This window comes from Musa acuminata, chromosome BXJ1-4 (genome assembly GCF_036884655.1).
Source record: "Musa acuminata AAA Group cultivar baxijiao chromosome BXJ1-4, Cavendish_Baxijiao_AAA, whole genome shotgun sequence".
Lineage (NCBI taxonomy): Eukaryota > Viridiplantae > Streptophyta > Magnoliopsida > Zingiberales > Musaceae > Musa > Musa acuminata.
The window spans coordinates 30,851,065-30,869,883 of NC_088330.1; the positions used below are offsets into that span (position 1 = coordinate 30,851,065).

General features: G+C 40.0%; 4 protein-coding genes across 4 annotated transcripts; 2 read left to right on the top strand and 2 right to left on the bottom strand.

Moving 5' to 3' along the window:
* Positions 1-1,996: 1,996 nt before the first annotated feature.
* Positions 1,997-2,914, bottom strand: LOC103983138 (ethylene-response factor C3). The gene has a single exon (XM_009400351.3). It carries the CDS (start codon positions 2,831-2,833, stop codon positions 2,129-2,131), a length of 705 nt encoding a protein of 234 aa, XP_009398626.2. The 5' UTR covers positions 2,834-2,914; the 3' UTR covers positions 1,997-2,128.
* Positions 2,915-7,871: 4,957 nt separating this feature from the next.
* LOC103988705 (phenolic glucoside malonyltransferase 1-like) lies at positions 7,872-8,529 on the bottom strand. Its single transcript, XM_018824692.2, has 2 exons — positions 8,440-8,529; positions 7,872-8,339 (listed from the first exon to the last, which is right to left on the bottom strand). The coding sequence occupies exons 1-2, from the start codon at positions 8,527-8,529 to the stop codon at positions 7,872-7,874; spliced, it is 558 nt and encodes a 185-aa protein (XP_018680237.2).
* Positions 8,530-9,138: 609 nt separating this feature from the next.
* Positions 9,139-13,861, top strand: LOC135652591 (uncharacterized). The gene is made up of 5 exons (XM_065173637.1): positions 9,139-9,413; positions 12,435-12,549; positions 12,645-12,734; positions 13,289-13,387; positions 13,505-13,861. Exons 1-5 carry the CDS (start codon positions 9,154-9,156, stop codon positions 13,601-13,603), a joined length of 663 nt encoding a protein of 220 aa, XP_065029709.1. The 5' UTR covers positions 9,139-9,153; the 3' UTR covers positions 13,604-13,861.
* Positions 13,862-15,320: 1,459 nt separating this feature from the next.
* LOC135672510 (LOB domain-containing protein CRL1-like) lies at positions 15,321-16,140 on the top strand. Its single transcript, XM_065180989.1, has 2 exons — positions 15,321-15,671; positions 15,750-16,140. The coding sequence occupies exons 1-2, from the start codon at positions 15,393-15,395 to the stop codon at positions 16,113-16,115; spliced, it is 645 nt and encodes a 214-aa protein (XP_065037061.1). The 5' UTR covers positions 15,321-15,392; the 3' UTR covers positions 16,116-16,140.
* Positions 16,141-18,819: the final 2,679 nt, after the last annotated feature.

The window sequence follows — 18,819 nt, forward strand, 5'->3', positions numbered from 1 at the left end:
TTTGATAAACTGCCCTATGAAGTTCCCTTAGTTTTGTCATATAAAATGTTTGTCGATGATAAAATACACATAGTATGATATATTATGTCTTAAGTTTTAAGATAGAATTACATTAATAAAAAAATAAAGATTTTATGATCAATTTTTTGTTCAATATATATCCTGATTAATCGAAGATTCATGAACAAAACTATATATTAATCATGTTTGAGAGGAATATGTTAATTGAAGTTTTTAGATAGAATAACGTAGAATTTTATTTTCAAATGCAAAACAACATAAAACAAAAATGCTTTTGGTTGCCAATAAAGAAAATGCTTCCCAAGTGTCGTAAGCTAAGTTGCGACGTAAGCCGGGAACTGAATCATGCCCATCCAACAGGGCTAGTCTTTGGAAGAACCTCCCCAGAATTGCTCTTGAGTTGGCACGAAAAGACAACTCCGGAGATAAAAGTTATAGTGAGAGTTCTCTCAAAGGAACAAACAAATGAGACTCTCCAAAACAACCAATGGACGATATCTTGTTTGTCTCTGGTCTTGAATTATCGTTCTTATGAGCCTCCCTCCACGAAAGAACGCACTTATCATTCTTTTATTTTCTTTCTTTTTTTCTTTCTTTCTTTCTTGCACTTGGCTGTCACTTCAAGTGAGCTTACGCAGAGAGAATGAAGTGATCATGATCCTGGCTAGATTTTCTTTCTGAGTCGATCAACTTTTTCTTTATTTCAGTAGAATATTCAGCAAGCATTAAACATAAATATATATATATATATATATATATATATATTTGTTTATGCATCAAATATATCTTTGTATATGTTCTTGATTTCTGTAAAAGAAAATAAATATATTTGGTATGTTCAAGCAAGCATATGGCCCTTAATTGTTCGACTTTGTGTTTTTTTTTGTTCTATTTGGTTAATGTTGGATCATACGCAGCTTTAAATACCTTGATATATTGTGTTTTTTTCACATCATTGGAAGTATTAATATTAGACTGCAGCCCTGTACGATCCTGGCTACTACTGGAGGCTTTCATCTCACGTTCTCAGCTTTTGCAGAAGCATCGAGAGGATTTGAAGTCAAGTATCTTCTCCTGATAGAAGAACTCAGAGCTGAGGAAGAGAAGAGTATCGTAGTTCTCGAGGGAATTAATGAACTGGATCAAGCATAATATAGAACAATATATTTTATATTGGATATATAAAGCATTACTTGATGATGGATGGGATTCAACGCCTGCGTTCTGCAAGGCTTAATCCAAGAGCTTGCACGAAAAGGTTATTTAAATGAGGAACAGGCAAAGCAAGCACAAAAACCTTGAATTTGACTGGTCAACTTGACCTACACAACTCTTCGTCGCTCCACAATGTTATTCAAATCATCAGCGGATAAATGGGCAGGGGAAGCTTCCATGAAGCAGCACGCATGGAAAATGACAAGTAGAGACAATGACCCATGACTCCAAGAATTTGGCAATGCATCCCCCTTGGACAACACCACCATCTCCTTCACAGCAGCCATAGCCATCAACAGATGATGACTTGGAGTGGTGGTGCCCTGATCCTTGTGGGTCAGAGGGCACCTGGCTTTCTCATGAACCAGCAGAAGATTGCTTTTGAAACTATGGTAGAAAAAGATTGCAGTAGGAACGCCAACCATTATAGACTGGCATGCACGAGCCGATCCTAGATTATTCACACTCGATGAAACTAGATGGATCGGATTCCAATTGAAAGAGTAGCTTTAAGTAATTACATGTTTCTGTCGAGAGGTTTCAGGTTGAGACATTCGAGTTGATCAGTATATTATTTCAAAAGCAATAAGTCTCAGGTTTGAATCCATATTTTATATGGGAGAAATATGTTTTTAATGATATTAAATAAAAAAAATAGTTAGATTCATGAAAATTTACTGTAATGCTGATCTTTTTTAGGATTTTGATGATAGATATGTTGTGATTGCGAGCTCTGATCATAACACGAACGCTTTTACACTGGAACAGAGAAAGAAGTAGAATTCTTAGAGCTTCTTTGTGCTGCAGGATTGGAACAATTGAACGAAGGAAAGAAGAAAGGAAACAAGAAAGGTATACAGAGAACATGGTCTCGAGGATTGAGAGTTGCGGTTCACCACGGCCTGGCAAACCCTGAGGTGCTCAAGAGCTCCTCCAAGTACTCTGCTCCCAGGTCCTCCAACTCCACCACACTCTCCGCCGTCCTCACCTCCCGGCCTTTGGCCTTCTTGCTCGTCGACTTCCTCCTCAGGGTATTCCTCCGCTTGAGCGCCACCACGGGCGACAGCCCAATCTCCGCCTCCTCGTACTTCACGCCCCGCAGCGACTCCCGAACTCTCTCCACCGGGAAATTGAGCACCGCCGTCGTCCCCCGCATCGAGAACGCCGCCTGGTCGTAAGCCAGCGCAGCTGCCTCCGCGCTGTCGAACGTTCCCAGCCACACGCGAATCCCGCGCCGCGTTGAGTCTCTTATCTCGGCGGCGAACTTCCCCCACGGCCGCCGTCTCACCCCGCGGTAGGGCTTCTCTCCCTTTGTGTCATGACCCACCTTGCTTCTCGATTCCACCTCTTCTTCCTTGGGTCGGGGTGAACTGCGGCTGTCAAGGACCTCCGACGAGGACGACGACGCCGCCTTGCCTGAGGCCTCTGCGAGCATGCTAAGCAGCAGCATCTCCTCGGAGTCGTTCTCGTCGAACGGAAGGGGCTTGTCAGGGCAGACGAGCCCGAAGCCGTCGGTTGCCGAGGACCTGGGCGAGTACGTGGAGGACTCGGATGAGTGTTCCTGGTTATGGGAGTGAAAGGAGAGAGAGTAATCCATCGAAGAGGAAGACAAGATAGAGATCGCTTCTGCCTTCCGCTTGTCTCAGTAGTATCAGTGCAACTGCTAAGCTTGATCGTAAGGACGGCTGGAGCCCGCCTCCTCTTATACTTGAAGGAGATGAGAGCGGGAGGGAACGGATCGGACAAAAGAGGGGCCACTTGGACTTGTGCGAATCGAAGGCATCGCATGCTGGGGCCCAGGTGGGAGGAGGTGGCCCCCTCGCCCCTGGAATGACTAAAAAGAGCACGTGAGTCAATCTCGCACGGCGGCCGGGTCAGAGAAGAGCATCCCACACCACTGGGCCCAATAACAAACAACTCTATGTGAGATCAGCCTTTCCTCTCGCTATCTCTTTCTATATATGTAGACATATATATTGAACAGGAGTAGTGGTTTGGGAAGGCTTCAATCCTGGGAAGTGTGGTGTGTAAAGGACCACGACAAGCTAGTGGAGCAGAGGGATGGAATGTCACAATAACTCTTGGTGATTTCTCCATCTGACTCCACTGGTATTGATACTGAGCTGGCAGGATCAGCTGACAGCACAGCACAGAGTTTGCACGGCAAATTTTGCATCATCATGCTTAGTTCCCATTGTTCATATGCCAAAACATATGTCTGTAGTATGTTGTCAGTTCATGTTCCATGTAACCTTTGGAGAAGATAGTAATCAACTGAAGCTTCTTCTTCTGCTTCAAGAGAAGCAACTTTTGCAGAGCTGCTGCTGCTGCTTCTGCTCCAGAAACAAATCAAGGTGACCAAAGTGTTTCAGAAAGAGGGATACGAAATCACATCTCACTGTGAGATTTTTGCAAGCAATCGGCAGAGTTGGTCTGCACAAAGACACACCTAAAAGAATATGAGGGATGAAAGTGGAGCTACAGGTGTGAAGTCCCCTGTCAAACCAGGCTATTGACATTTTTGACTACCTTCTACGTTTCAACATGGCTAGGTAGTAAAATATTCATGGTCTACTTAGCAATTCAATGAGTCCATCTACTTTTCTTTTTATTCTTCTTCTTCTCTCTCTCTCTCTCTCTCTCTCTCTCTCTCTCTCTCATATTTTGTGAGTGAAAAATCAATGGTGCATCCAAGCTAAGCAAAAGCTAGCTTGATATATTGCTTGGCAATAAGGTAGAGGAGCTTGTTTGCAGAAGAAGACTGTGTGATGGGACACCCGGTGATGTAATCGGAAGACATCAATCCAAATCAGTGGCAATTACGTGCCGCACTCGAGTTGTAAAACAGGAATATGCTCCCAATCGCCTTCATCTCGTCATCACCTCATGTTCGACCGTGGCGATGCAACACAAAGGCAAGCAAACGAAACCGAGATCAGGAACTGAGCTGCCACCGCTTCTGTAGACACACTGTGAGAATTCCTACCATGTCACTGTCTGAAGCAGGACATGCTTTGAACATGTGGCAGGCAGCAGAGCCCGCCTTCCCAAGTGCGGTGAACCAGGCCATCTCCTTGCACCGCTTGTTCTTGTGCCACCCCTCACCATCGAGGTCCCACAGAGCTTGTTGCTGACACCCCCCCCCCCCCCCCCCGCCCCACCAAGGTGAAGGGTAGGTGAAGCTGGGTTTGCAAGCTTTGAGGAAGCTTCCTGGAGAGGGGTGGGGAGACGAGGAGTGGTTTCAGAACATTCTGAGTCCAGAACTCTCGAGGAATTCAAGTTGGTTTTGCCTCGGTATCGGCAATCTGAAAGTTCAAAGATCATGATCTACTTTATTTGGCGTGTCTACTTTTGTATTCAGTGGCAAACCTATTCGATAAAAATATTATTCTTCTGACGATGACAATATATTTAAATAGTTGATATCAAAATTCCACAAATCTATTCTTCTCTCGTGTATGGCTTTTAATATATACATTCCTACAAGTGTTGCTTACATGTTTAAGGCGTTAAAAGGTTGCCAATATCCATCCAATTAGTATTAAGTCATATCACACAATCTCTCGAGTGCGCACATATGGTCTCATCGATTGTGCATATCTCGTTGCATAGTCCCATTGTCTATGATGGGTCACACGTTAATGCATTAATAGATTCCTTTGACTACATTAAAAAGATATTGAATGACGAGTCCATACAAAAGGGTCCCACCCTATGATAAATAAAATAGTCTGCACCCTTTTTCCGTTCCAATACTTTATTTATTATTTATTATTTCGTTTTGACTTGAACGAAAATTCTGAACGATCTTTTTGGACTTCGTCATAACTATAAAATATTTCTCTTGCGTTAAGACTTTTGGATCTCATCATAATAAACTATGCTTTCTAGCTAAGCTAATTTTATTTCAATCGTAATAATGAGCATTTGATTCATTATATGCAGTGAATACCTCTTAGCGGAAATAGGTTTAATTAGTCACAATAAGGAATTTTTAATATATAAACTGACTGAAAGTTGCCATTTTAATTTTGTTATATATTTCACTTTAATAAAGGCTTAAGCGAAACTTATAAATCTTTTGTTATATATTCGAAAGCTTCGCCTCGCCCAAATCTCCAAAATCTTCCTCCTCTCCCTTCTCGATTGGCTTGGAATTAGGGTTAGGGTTTCGAGATCTCAAGAATCCGATGAATTGTGCTTTTGGAATCGACTATGGCCAATTGGAACTGAAGGGCTAGTGCTCTGTCTCATCAACCATTTCTCGAGTTCTTGAGATTCATGTGTTTGCTCATCAGCAGAACAATGATTGCATTCTGACTATGCTATTTCTTTTGATGCGATTCATGAAATTTTACAGCCAATTAGCCTGATGATGAATGCATTATGTCGGGGAGAGACACATTCGTTCTTGCATATTGTTAAAAGGGTAATCTATTTATTGTTTTCTCACATTTCTGTCTTCTAAAATGAATCGATGGATTATAGATGTCTGCTTTACCATACCAAGAACTTAATGACAGAGAGACAGGGTAAATTAGTATAATAATATTTTTTAATTAATTTTAAAATTTGATCGATAAATTAATATATTTTAAAATTTCGATTGAACAAATTAAAATTATAAGTAAAGAAAATAAAATTATGACACAAGTAAAGAACAAGTAGGAAGAGACAAACTAATTTATCATGGTTCGATTTTCTCGACAAACTAATTTATCATGGTCACTTTTATTATCGATCTTTTAAGCAAATTAATTTATCATGGTTCAGTTTTCTTGACCTACATCTATTTCTGATTTCTCTTTTTTCAAAACTATTTACTTTTATTATCGATCTTATTTTTTAATGGCTCTTGTTAAGTGTTTTTTCTTTTTAGATAACATTCATATTTTTTTTATATAAAATCTCTAACTTAGAATTATGATCAAACTCAAGAGGAGGAGGAGACTCAAACTATGCTCAAAATGAGAGTTTACAATATATTTTTTGCTCGGGAATAAATACTCCATCAACTAAGCCTGAGTGGGATATTTATATGTCTCAAAAGGCTTTAAGATTTAGTCAAAAATTCAAATCCCCAAAATTTCGAAGTGCAAGCGGTACTACCATTGACATTGGCCGATACTACCGCTATAACCAGATTGCAAATATTGGCTCTGGCGATACTATTATTGGCCTAGGCAATACTACCTTCGAACTAGATGTTACCATTATTGGAAAACGTCGATAAAGTATATGCAATACTTGTCAATTGACTTAGACGATACTATCGCTTGGGCCTAGTAATACTATGGCCCAGGCTTGGTTTAGACCACTGGTTTGACCTTCTAATATGCTCAATTTGATCTTGATTTAAGCTCGATGACTTCCTTGATAAGTTAGAATAATTTAAGCCCAATACCAACTCAAATTGACTCATAGTGACTTCAATCAAAACTTTGACAAATCAACCACACATATGACACATTTACAAAGCTTTCGACACATTATACGTTATTCCAGCGTGTCATTCGATGTTCCGGTATTTTGTTCGAATATCCAACATATCGTCCTTTCTTTCGACATATCGTTTATTTCATCGGGATATCAAATTTTTTATGACATCCAGTCTTTCAACACAATATTTGTCTTTCAACACAATATTTGATTCTTCTGACACGATGCTCGAACCTCTAGCATAAAGTTTGATTTTTGTATGTCGACCAATTCTCTGGCTTGACGTTTAATTTTCGACACAATAATTTCCCAACACAATGTTCAACCCTTGGTGGTCCGAGTCCATGATTGAAGTATTTCATGCATTATTCATTTCAAAAACATGTTAATATGATAAACTCATTAATTAATTTTATTATCAAAATCTAAAATTCAACAATCATTTTATGTGTAGTATATTTACGTCTCTCATAGTAAGATGTGAGTAATATTGCTTGTCTATTAAAAAAATATATTTAAATATTATGAGATAGACAAAACTCGCTAATTATGACAAAGCGTTTGATATAAAAAATTTATGGAATATCATTGATGAGAAATCCGTATCGGACAACTACCATCATTGACTAAAGTTTGTTTGACGAATTGCTTGGTCCTTAGTTTCCTTCATTCCAAACATTGATATTTGGAATTGAGAAAACTGATACTCTGAACCTAAAGAATTTACATGGCTTTTGTGGCTCAATAAGATGCGGCGATCAAGCTTATCCGAGAAGAAAACCAATCTTGCTGGATCTCTGTACAAATATATCATACGGGTCAGTCTATATTTGTGATATTGATGACAGTTGAGTTTCGTCGAGGGTAAATTTTAGTGTTGCCCTTTCCTAGTTGGTTTTGGTACAAGTATACTTCTCTTGGAAGAGGTTCTGTGCAAGGAAGAGGGCTGAGAAACACACCAGTCCTTGTATTGCAGACTTGTACTACTCATCCACCATAACTTGGTGACTTGTATGATGACCAAGATCATACTGGACCTGGTAGAGCTTATCTTGGACTGTGCAGCTGCTGATGCAGTTGATGGATTCAAATACCTAAAATTCTATAATAATGTTTAACTAGCATGTCCATCTACTGTTTCCTGCTCAATGCTGACTTTTTGACTTGTCAACTTGTTCTCAAATGAAACTGCAACTTTACTGCCAAACACACATGTTTGTCAAGAATCTTTCAATCTTTTCCCTGAATCCATAGTTTATATCCACATGATATGAGTGACGGTCTCGAAGAGATCTTGCAATCATACTCCTGTCGAAGACGGGCGGCGACGCTAAGGCCCCCGCCAAGCCTTTGGACCGCGCGCGTGTCGAGGCCCAAGAAGACATGAACCGCGTGGAGCTTAAGCCGTCGCATGCGGCGTGGTGCACAGCCACGCCGATGGCCGCGCCTTGGTTTGGGAATACTGTCACCTGCAAGGCCAGCGGCGGCACTCGGCCGTCGTCAGACTTGGGTAGCTGGGGAACCAAGGGTCGCAGCACGTTGATGTCACGTGCATGGGTGCCGGAGATATCCTCGAAGTCCGCCTCGTACTCCGCCACCGTGAATGGGACAGAGTCGCCGCCGTCGGCGTAGTGGATCTCGTACTTGTCGAGGGGGTGGCAGATCTTGCCGGCAAGCGAAGAAGGTGAGGATGGAGTCGAAGAAGTCGGAGGTGGAGTGGGGGATTTGGTAGAAGAAAACTCGTTCCACCGCTCCAGCGTTTACCCATGCTAAGTCGAAGAAGGTGAGGGGCAAAGTGGATTCAGCTATTGATATGGTAATGACGAGAACTCGGAACGCCGGCAATGACGCCATTGATATGGTAGTTGTGGAAGCTGGCTTCGTTCATGGATGGGCCTTCTCGCGATGTTTTTACATTTATAATGGCGGTTAAAGGTAGGAAATGCATGGAAAGGATATTTTTGTCATTTAGACACCTTTTCAACCCTTTTGTACTAATAAATTAGGCTCCATCGATGCAGGTTGGTCAGTAGCACTGCGATTTAAGGACGCTGCAACCCGTAACACCAATTTATGGCGCCGCGTGACTTACATCGGCTGATCTCCACCGTCATCGCTCCTCTCGATCATATGATCCGACGGCTAGAGATGCATCCATTCAAATTTCGAATAACTCCGACCGAACTGTTCATACACGCACGAGTCCGCACGAGCACTGTCTATCTCAACCTCCCTAGAACGAATCGGACGGCCAGTGAAGTGTCGCATAAGATAGAACATGCGGTAGAAGACTTGGGGTAGACCGGAGAGGCAATGCGGATATTTCCTTGAAGTTTCTGGGCGATTGCATAGCAAACACGGCATTTTGAATCGTCCTCGCCCTCTGCAGTAACCTGCGCCGCGCATGATCTAGATGGACGCTCCGTGCGCGGAGTCTACCGGAATGGACGGTCCAGATCGAGTACTGGGCGTCAGCAAATGGACTTGTGGCCTTTCAAAGAGGTAGGTGAGGACCCGAGCGATCTCCCTCTATTTAGCCTTGCGATCCTTCGCTGCGCCTCCGAGAATCGGCGGATCGGAGCAAGAGACCGAGACAGTGATCCCTTCCCATCTCTCTCCATCCCCTTTTGGATCGGAGATTTTTGTTCTCCTGCCCTTTTCGGATCGGAGATGGGGTTTGTTTCCTTCGCTGGGAGGGTTCTATTCGCGTCCGTCTTCCTCCTCTCCGCTTACCAGGAGTAATCTCAGTCTCCCTCGCTTTCTTTCCCTTCTTTTCTTTTCCTCCTACTTATTGATCTTTTGCTTGTCTTATTTGGATCTGCAGTTTCTCCGTTTTTCTTTCAATTCTTTTGACGCGTTTCGTTTGTGGGTTTCTCTTGGTTTTTCTATTGTTCCGGGCTTTCTAAATTTGGGGGTATTTGGCTATAGAGACCAGGACTTAATGAATTTTGCTCTCTTGTTGTGTTGGTCGCCTATGGGTGATCTGATGAGCTCGTTTTGTTTCTTTTGGAGGCGTTTTCTGGTGATGCTTTCTTGCCTGAACTGGCGGTTTTGCTCGGATCTAGTTTGCTGAGGTTGATTCGGTAGATTTTGTTCTTTGATCTATCTCTTGATCTCTTATGTGAGGTCTCTGTCCGATGCTTTCTTCTCTCATTGTTTAAGTTTTGTTTTCTATTGATATGATCTGTTTATTTTAAGGATTCTTGTTGGAAGTAAGTTAGATCTTCAATTTTTTCTTCTCTTTGTTTGTCATTTAATTTGATGCACTACGATCTTTATTGGGTACACGTTCATTAAATGGGCAATTGTAAGTAGTTATAGGCAATAGGGAGTACCTGGTTGGATAAAAGTTTGCCTCGAGTTCGATGTTATTTGATTGGTACAACAGAGAGAGCAATAGACTTCCTATGGATTTTGTTCTTGATCGGTTAAAAAATACTGGTAATTTGGAGTATGGAGCTTTTAAGCTGACTAGTAAAACTGAATGGTTGACTAGTCTCAGCAAATTAGAATTTTTTCTTGATATGGTCCCAAAAAGGAGAGGCTTTAAGAGAAACAAATGCGAAGGAAGGAATCAACCCTTCCTGAAAGGATTTAATTGGAGAGTGATCATACTCTTTTTACCTTTTTATATTAGCATTTTTTTTTATCATGGAAACTTCTGAGGTATCCGTACCTTATGCTGTTATTTGGCTATGACACTTTTATCCACATTCTGTGGTTTGTCATCTGGTTGTCTTTAATTATCAGCATGTTTTTCTTTCAACAGTTCGCAAATGTAGTATCAGCATTTTGTTCTTTTAGCAGTTCGAGAAATTAGTATTACATATGAATTTCTTTGCTGTGTGTGTTCTTCTGTATTTGCTTTTTGATGTACTGGAATATTTATGGACATTGTTGTATTAGTAACATAGAAAAAGTGATGATACTATGTCAGATGGCTAAACAAAGAATATCTACATGATATGTTATTAAATGTCATCAACATCTATGCACTAAAAAATATTGTGGTACATCAAGCATGTCCAAACAAGGATCAGGACACGACATGCTAGATCACTTCTAAGTACCATCTATTGGTGATTATACATAGCTTAAATAAAAACACACAGTTATATATACTGGGCTATACCTGAATGTCTGCCTGTCCTGCTTCAGCATTGAGTTGGCCTGATATGAGATGGTAATGGTTTAATGTTTGTCAGTATGTTTAAATAAAAGAATATTGACATCTTAGAGAAGTAATACTAGGTTGTGTTTTGCATGGTGTATGTTTCATTTGTGTTTTCTCAGAAAGTTCGTTGGGAGTGCAATCTTATTATTTCTCATTAGGAATATTAGATGGTAAGGTAAGCAATTGTAGACATAGAAACTTTCTACTTCTGTAACTTTGAAAAAAAAAATATTTGTTACAATTTTTTATGTTGTTATTTTATAAACATAATAAGAACAATAAGTAATGCCAAAAACTTGCCTTAGAAGTTACTATATAATCTCCCCAAGTCAAACCTTGGCCTTCACTTAGGGTAAAACATATGACTAACTTTGTCCTATAGACTCTACTGTACTATTGTTACTAGATTCTTTTTCCAGTTTCATTTAATCTTTGGTCTTTTACTGTCATGTGTCTGTTATTTTGTTGCAAAGGAACTTCTGCAGTAAAGGTCTTTTTTTGGTGATGAACACAAGTATCTATTAATTTTATTTGATAACACAGCTTGAGGAAGGATAGAGGGAGGTAGATAAAATCTTGCCCATGCCACAGAATGGGATGATATATGATAATGTCTTTATTGGTTGTATTAAGATAGCGCAGCAGATATTTTGAGAGCTAGAAACTGGTTCATGCTGCCAAAAGTGCTAACTCTAAAAAGCACCAAGATTTTGAAACTCCCATGGCACTAGGCACTCACTTAGGTGCTCGCTCGAGTGAAGTGAGACGCTTTCTAATATAAAATTTATAAAAAATATAGTCAAAAATTAAAAATTTAGACAATACAATATTACCTACAGTTATCCTGACTCAAGATTTTGAGATCCTAAAACTGTGGTGACAATTCAAAATTCTAACAGTGATAAATTTAGTAATTAATACAATTCATAAGCTATTATTATCAAGAATTGCTGGAAAAAAACAGAGATCGTAGGAACTTGGTGGAGGTGGGCTGTTAGAGCCCACAGAAGCATAGAAGAGAGGTAAGGGAGAAAAGGAGGGTGTTCTGATTTTTTTTTTGACGCATGGAGGTTGTCACACAGGTGGGAAGAGGGAGGTTTGGGTTTAGTTTTTTGGACTCAAAATCAGACCAAATGGTTTGAACCTGAACCAATCCTAAAAAGTGTTCTGATTCGCATGGGTTGACTAAGGCACATGTTGGAAGTGGGAGGTTTGGATTTAGATTTTTGAACTCATCAAATCAGATCAAATGGCTTGAACCAGGTCCAATCCTAAAAAGTGTTCTGATTCGCTTGGTTTCACCGAGGTGCTCACCCGGTTCCCCCTCCTAGGCTCCTTGCCTGGGTCATTTTGAGGTGCTCGGGCCTCACCTAAGCCTCGCTTGAGAGCCTAGGGAAGCTCCCAGTGACTTCACTGAACCAATGCAAGTTAAACTTTGCATGAACGTAACATGCGATATATCATAATTTGTGGAGATACGGTACTCGGATGAAGATTATTGACTGACATTATGTATGATTCAGGCATCTTCGACATCCATTGAATGTGTCTGTATGCTTTCTTCTGACATATAATTGTGTGGCAGGTTTAGTGAATTTGGAGTTAATGGTGGACCAGCTGCAAAGGCTCTTAAGCCAAAATTCAACCTTTTCATGAGGCATGCTTCTTCACATATTGGCTTTGAAGTGCCTCATGTTGAAGTAGGAACTGTCTTTATTGTTTTTCAATACTTGAGATGCTATATTTGTCTACCGATATTTTTTATCTGAAATGTCCTCTTGTTCTCTGTTTTCAGATGAGACAGGTTATTGCTGGTACCATTTTTCTGAAAGGACTTGGTGGCCTACTGTTTATCTTCAGCAGCTCGTTTGGAGCATATCTACTGGTAATTGTTGTCTTATATATAACTATTATTACATGTTTTGTCCAGAAAGGAAGCATTTTGCTTGAGAGAAACTTTTGGCCTGGGATGCTTGGATATTTACCAATATTGAATCTGACATTTTTTGGTTTTTTAGCTTAGACCTAGTACTTGCAGAATACATGAAACCTAAGCTTCGAGATTAAGTCAGTTTGGATTGTTTATCCTAGTTTCAGTAATTCCATCTAATTTATTTGGTTTTGATCAGTTTTGAACAGTTTTGCCAGAATCTACCAAACCCATCCAAAATGGTTTGAACTCAGTATTACAGATTTAAGTAAATCCTTCAATTGGGGAACCAAACAGCAAGAGGCTGAAGTTTGGTGGATGTACCTTCATTTACATGAAATATGTCAGTTCTTCCTGTCATTGCCTACTTCTGCCATTGATGGTGCAGAGAGACTCCATACTTCATGGTGTCATCACTGTCTTATGATTTGTTGCCATGAGGCGTTTGATGCACATTGTGATGGTAGTTAAAACAAATTTCTGATTCTTGGACATTTATTCATGTGCAGCTTCTTTACCTGGCTTTCATCACTCCGGTCATGTATGACTTCTACAACTACGATGTTGAGAAGTCAGAATTTGTGCAGCTTTTCAGCAAGTTTATTCAGGTTTCCTCACATATCCTTCACATCATGTGTCAACTCTCTATTTTGTTTGTGGGTTAGGATTTTGTTATAATTGGATGTGACTTAATTCTTTCTTTCTTCTTTTTTTTTGTTCTCCAGAATTTGGCTCTCATTGGTGCGTTGCTCTTTTTCCTGGGCATGAAGAACTCCATCCCAAAGCGTCCGAAAAAGAAGGTTTCTAAGACAAAAACCAATTGAAGTGTTTGATGGTTGCTGCAGTCCGAGTTGTAGGAATCAGTTGGTCGACTCCCCCATCAGACCACCACAGTCGTGTCATTTTCTACCTGTTGGCGGAGATTTAAGATCCCTTTCCTTTGTGAAAGTTGTGTTCTATCTTATTCTGGTACACTAGAGGTCGAGTTGACAAACTATAGATCCATTTTTCCCAAGTTTTTTTGCTTACATTATTTTGCGATTTATCAATTCATAATCTAGACTTCTGCACCGAGTTATTAATGATTAACAAGATTTATCAACACTACACTTGTTCCTTCAGGTGAAACCCTTTGTGTTCTCCTGAAGTTAGCATTGCTGGTCTTTAGTGGCTAAACCATATAAGGTTACATCATCTTTATATTGAAGGAGTCTTCGCAAGCTTAAGGCACCCAAAGAAAACAAAAGGAACATAACAAAATCATGTCCCAGATCATCAGGCAAGTAGTCGGTTATCGTGGCCTTGTCCCCAATTTTGTTGAACCAATTAGAAGTCCATTTGAGCTCATCGAAGGGGACTATCATGTTTATGTAGCCATTTGATGATAATATATTGTATATTTATACGTATATACAACATGTATATTTGTATTTATATATGTATATTTATATTTATATATACATCATCTTCATATGATGATATATGTTGTACAACCACAACCGTACATTTTGGTGGTTGTCGCGTCTATGAACAGTTGTTATCTTAGGGCAACAACAAGAGGGAACAGAAAATTTCCTGAGACTTGGATTTAAACGAAGATAATATGATCACACGTGTGTTGGCCCCACATATGTCTTTTTTGTCTGCTTGACTGGTCTTCTAGACTAACTAATACATTGATAAAGTTTGTTTTGATCATATATATATATATATATATATATATATATATATATATATATATATATATATATATATATATATATATATATATTTAATGCTCCCCAAATCCTGCCAAAATTGACCAACCGGTGGTATTTTATTTTTCTAGTCATCATGGGAATGGCTCCTCTTCAAGTGCTCTATATATCAGACAAAGCCATGCGTTCTCACTCAAGCTATTGTTTCATTTAATATATGGATGCATTACAACTAGTAGATAGCTTATTAATACTAGCAGAAGCAATTACTCGGTCAAGAAACTATTGCGTAAACTTCACAATGTTTCATATGGAGTACAGTATGTGAAACATTAGCGACTCATTTACGTAGATCAGCTTGTCTAAAATAGATCATAATCACAAGGTCTTATGTGTCTTCGTGCTGTAAAGCGTGACTTTAGCTGTCTTCAACTCTAATATATATATATATATACACACACGCAGACCCACATGACTGAAGCCATAGAAAGGTGGAAGATGAAGTCCAATTCCATGCACAAGCTTCAGCCACTTCTGATCTCCCAACTCAAATGATACAACAGTAACTGCAAACACTGGAAAGCAACTGAATCTGTTCATGGCGTAATACTCGTGTAAATGATCACAAGATTCTCATGTTTGCATCTCGGGTTGAGTGAATGATTAACGCCTTCAGGAAATATAACCTTCTATGGCTGCTTAATCGAAATATATTATGTGGGATGAGGTGATGTTTGAGCTATATTCTAACAAAATACAGTGAAATCTGTCGGCCATTCGGAAGACCAAGCAATGTTGATCTTTCATCCCGACTCCCCTCTCTTCAAGCGTTTATAAGCCAAGCAGACGTCGCTCTTCCTCACCCACAAGCACAAGACAACCCAATCCCGTTTGATCGATCCGAAGGCTAATCAACATGGCAGGGTGTGGCTCTCCCTGTGGAGCTTGCAAGTTCCTAAGGAGGAAGTGCCTCAGTGGCTGCGTCTTCGCTCCCCACTTCTGCCATGAGAAGGGCGCGGCTCACTTCGCGGCAATCCACAAGGTGTTCGGGGCGAGCAACGCGTCCAAGCTCCTCATGCACCTCCCTCCCGCCGACCGATCCGAGGCCGCAGTCACCATCTCGTACGAGGCACAAGCGAGGATTTTGGACCCCGTTTACGGCTGCGTCGCCCAAATCTTTGCCCTCCAGCGACAAGTGAGTCCTCTTCAGCACGCAAGAAGGATCTTTTTACCGCATTCCTTCCGGTGTTAATGCTTTCCCTCCATGTCGTAGGTTGTTCTTCTGCAAGCTCAGCTAGCCTCTCTGAAAGCCCAAGCTCAACTGGCACTTGGAAATGGCACGACGTCGCCTGGAGAAGGGATCGCACCACCTGCTTACGCATCAATCTTCTCGACGAACGATTGGCTTGCGGATTGCAACAGCTGCCGGTCCTCTTACGACTGCAACTCCCATTTTGCCATGGTGGAGGACGAGGCCATGGTGTTCAGGATTCAGAGTGAGGATGCTCCTCGTTCCATGGCATCTCTCGACGTGCAAGCTGGTCCTTGGAGGTCGTCAGCATCATCGTCATCATCATCATCGTATACTGATGTGGAGGGCCTTCTATCTGTAGCTTTTGCTTATCCTGGTCGTTCATAAGAATGAAGATCCATTATTGGATGCCTCATCATTGCCCATTCCCAATAATTGACATGCATTCATTCAGCTAAACATGTAATTAGCAGAAGCTGTGGGACGACCATTAGTTTAGTAGTAAGTAGGAATAAAAACCTAAAGTCTATTCATGCACTAGCTAGTTAAGTATTACTTTATCTTCAGAGATTTGCATGATATGTTGCTTGCATTATATGAGGCTTAAGGATTAAACTTGTTGATTTCAATCAAGTGACAAGATAAGAACATATGACCCTCGATGTGACATTTGCTTTCACTTTACTCGAGCTTCTTTCTTCTTTCGACCACTCAACACACTCTTTTTGCATGATGAGGCTTTTTGCCTTTGCCTGCAATGCTTGCTGGATTGGTTGATGAAACTCCAAAGGGAAGGGTTAAGTCCATGGAATCATCGAAATTGTGATGCAAAAGTAGCATTTGCCCAATCCATGACACACTTGATAGTTTCAGAATTCATTTGAGAACAGTAGTTTCAAGTCAATGAGAAAAATTAAATACATGGTTTTGGTTTGTATAAGGCCTAAGAGTTTAAATTCTTATAATGGTATCCAAGTAGCTAAATTTATGCTTTGACCCATTTAAATGTACCCATTAAATCACACACAACCACAAAAGTAATCGTATCCTAGAAAAAATGATTCTTTTCATGGCTAAAATCCTAAACACCCACCGAGATTCACCTGCATACAATTAGTTTGTGACTAATTTTAATATACATGTATATATATATATCCATAATGAGATTTTTTTAATCATACCTAAACTTATATAGAGTGATTAAAGTGCCCTGTCATTTTAAATTATTATAATGTTGCCTCTCTCTCTCTCTCTCTCTCTCTCTCTCTCTCTCTCTCTATATATATATATATATATATATATATATATATATATATATATCAATCTATATATGTCTATCTCTAATGGTAATAACACATTAACTAGGACTATTTAAGGTAATAGCTACATAGGGCCTACGTTCCGAACTCAAGGACAGATACGTGCTCTCTCTCTCTCTCTCTATCTCTAATGGTAATAACACATTAACTAGGACTATTTAAGATAATAGCTACATAGGGCCTATGTTCCGAACTCAAGGACAGATACATGCTCTCTCTCTCTCTCTCTCTCTCTCTCTCTCTCTCTCTCTCTCTCTCCTTTTAGGATAAATCTCGGAATTAGATGCACCCCTCACTCCTCAAGTTCAACACCTTTCCTACTCCAAAGCTAGAAATTGAGATCACAACAACATGGGAGGCCGACTTTGCTCACAATAAAATAGTTGCAAGAAACACTTGGTCATATGCAAATGATACGACCATTGCATTTCCTCTCCGGAAAACCCTCCTAGATTAGATGAATTCAGTGGAATTTTCTCCCCAAAGCACTTAGATTACTCTATTGTTTAGCCGTTTTCCAATTCCATTTTATACTATGTGTAGGGTGATTTATTAGAACATGTAGTTCATGTTACACGAACTCCACCTCCAGTCCTTGTTAATCCTATGAGAAAGCAAGATTATAAAACAATGAGATTGGTGATAAAACAAATATTTGAAGTACTTGGAGTTTGGTGAGAAATGTTAGTGTCTTGAGCCATTTTGGCATTATGTTAATCGAGCGTAATGGTGGGGCCTTGTTTGGTGAAGGTTCTCTTCCCATCTGGCCTTTAGTCAGTGCAAAGAGACATCAGGCTGCCTTTGTCTTGCCCAAGGTTTCCTTTATCTAATCAATTATTATGTATCACCTCAAAATAGTTTGGCAAAGATAAAGATGGAAAGATATTGGAGTTTGCAAACTACTCCTCTGATGATGTACTTTGTAATCAACCAGGGAGACACAGTGTCCATCTCTTGGTTATGATAAGCTTATTTTAGACGAGTCCTAATCAAAAGCGATAAGTACGTACTTAGTTTTAAAATGCAAAAGCTAATGCACTCCTTCCTTTCACAAGTGTTAGGCAGCTTGTCATCTTTTTCAGCTCTTACAGCTGCCCAGAGGCCACTTGAGATGTATAGGAAAAACAAAATAAGACGAGCATTATTATCTACTTTGCGTGCGACCTCATCATGTTCAGAGCATGAATGTGTTGAATGACTGGGCAATTTTCTCATGTGCTCTCACAATGGCAAGCACCAAATAAGACTACTACACTGAGGTAAAATATTAGGTTTTATTATGTTGGATCCAAAGAAGAAGTAACTTTTTCTTTTTTCTTTGCTTGTTGTGTGTCGTAAAATTGTGTTATTTTATGTGAATTATAGTCCATTTTTCTCCAAGGAACGTTTGCCCAATCTATCCAAGTTAGTGTTGATGACACTGGCAACATTATGAGAACTCTCGATACAGGTTTTACTTTGGAGCTTATCGGCTCATGTTGAACACATCTTTCCATGCAAGTATTGGAACCGATTAGGTCACATAGCATATGTTTTTGTAGGCAAAGATTTTGATCATGTTAATCCTAAAGTCAAAACTCTATATATAGAAGCACAAGACTCGATAGCCAAGGTGTACAGTGAAATGCAATCTTTATTGGATCCTCGATCCAAGAAAGTTATGTAGATGAAAACTTTCTCATTCCATATCATATATAGGTTTCTTCTTCTTCTTCTTCTTCTTCCTATTGCACCACCCATTTCTCATTTGCAAGTTCGAAGCACACAACATA

Excerpts from the sequence above, each read along its gene's own strand:
- LOC135672510 (XM_065180989.1), top strand. The coding sequence starts at position 15,393 with ATGGCAGGGTGTGGCTCTCCCTGTGGAGCTTGCAAGTTCCTAAGGAGG. Across the intron at positions 15,672-15,749 it reads TCTTTGCCCTCCAGCGACAA|GTTGTTCTTCTGCAAGCTCA; the intron begins GTGAGTCCTCTT and ends TCCATGTCGTAG.
- LOC103983138 (XM_009400351.3), bottom strand. The coding sequence starts at position 2,833 with ATGGATTACTCTCTCTCCTTTCACTCCCATAACCAGGAACACTCATCC.
- LOC135652591 (XM_065173637.1), top strand. The coding sequence starts at position 9,154 with ATGGACTTGTGGCCTTTCAAAGAGGTAGGTGAGGACCCGAGCGATCTC. Across the intron at positions 9,414-12,434 it reads CTCCTCTCCGCTTACCAGGA|GTTTAGTGAATTTGGAGTTA; the intron begins GTAATCTCAGTC and ends ATTGTGTGGCAG. Across the intron at positions 12,735-13,288 it reads CGTTTGGAGCATATCTACTG|CTTCTTTACCTGGCTTTCAT; the intron begins GTAATTGTTGTC and ends ATTCATGTGCAG.
- LOC103988705 (XM_018824692.2), bottom strand. The coding sequence starts at position 8,529 with ATGGCGTCATTGCCGGCGTTCCGAGTTCTCGTCATTACCATATCAATA. Across the intron at positions 8,340-8,439 it reads CCTTCTTCGACTTAGCATGG|ATCTGCCACCCCCTCGACAA; the intron begins GTAAACGCTGGA and ends CTTGCCGGCAAG.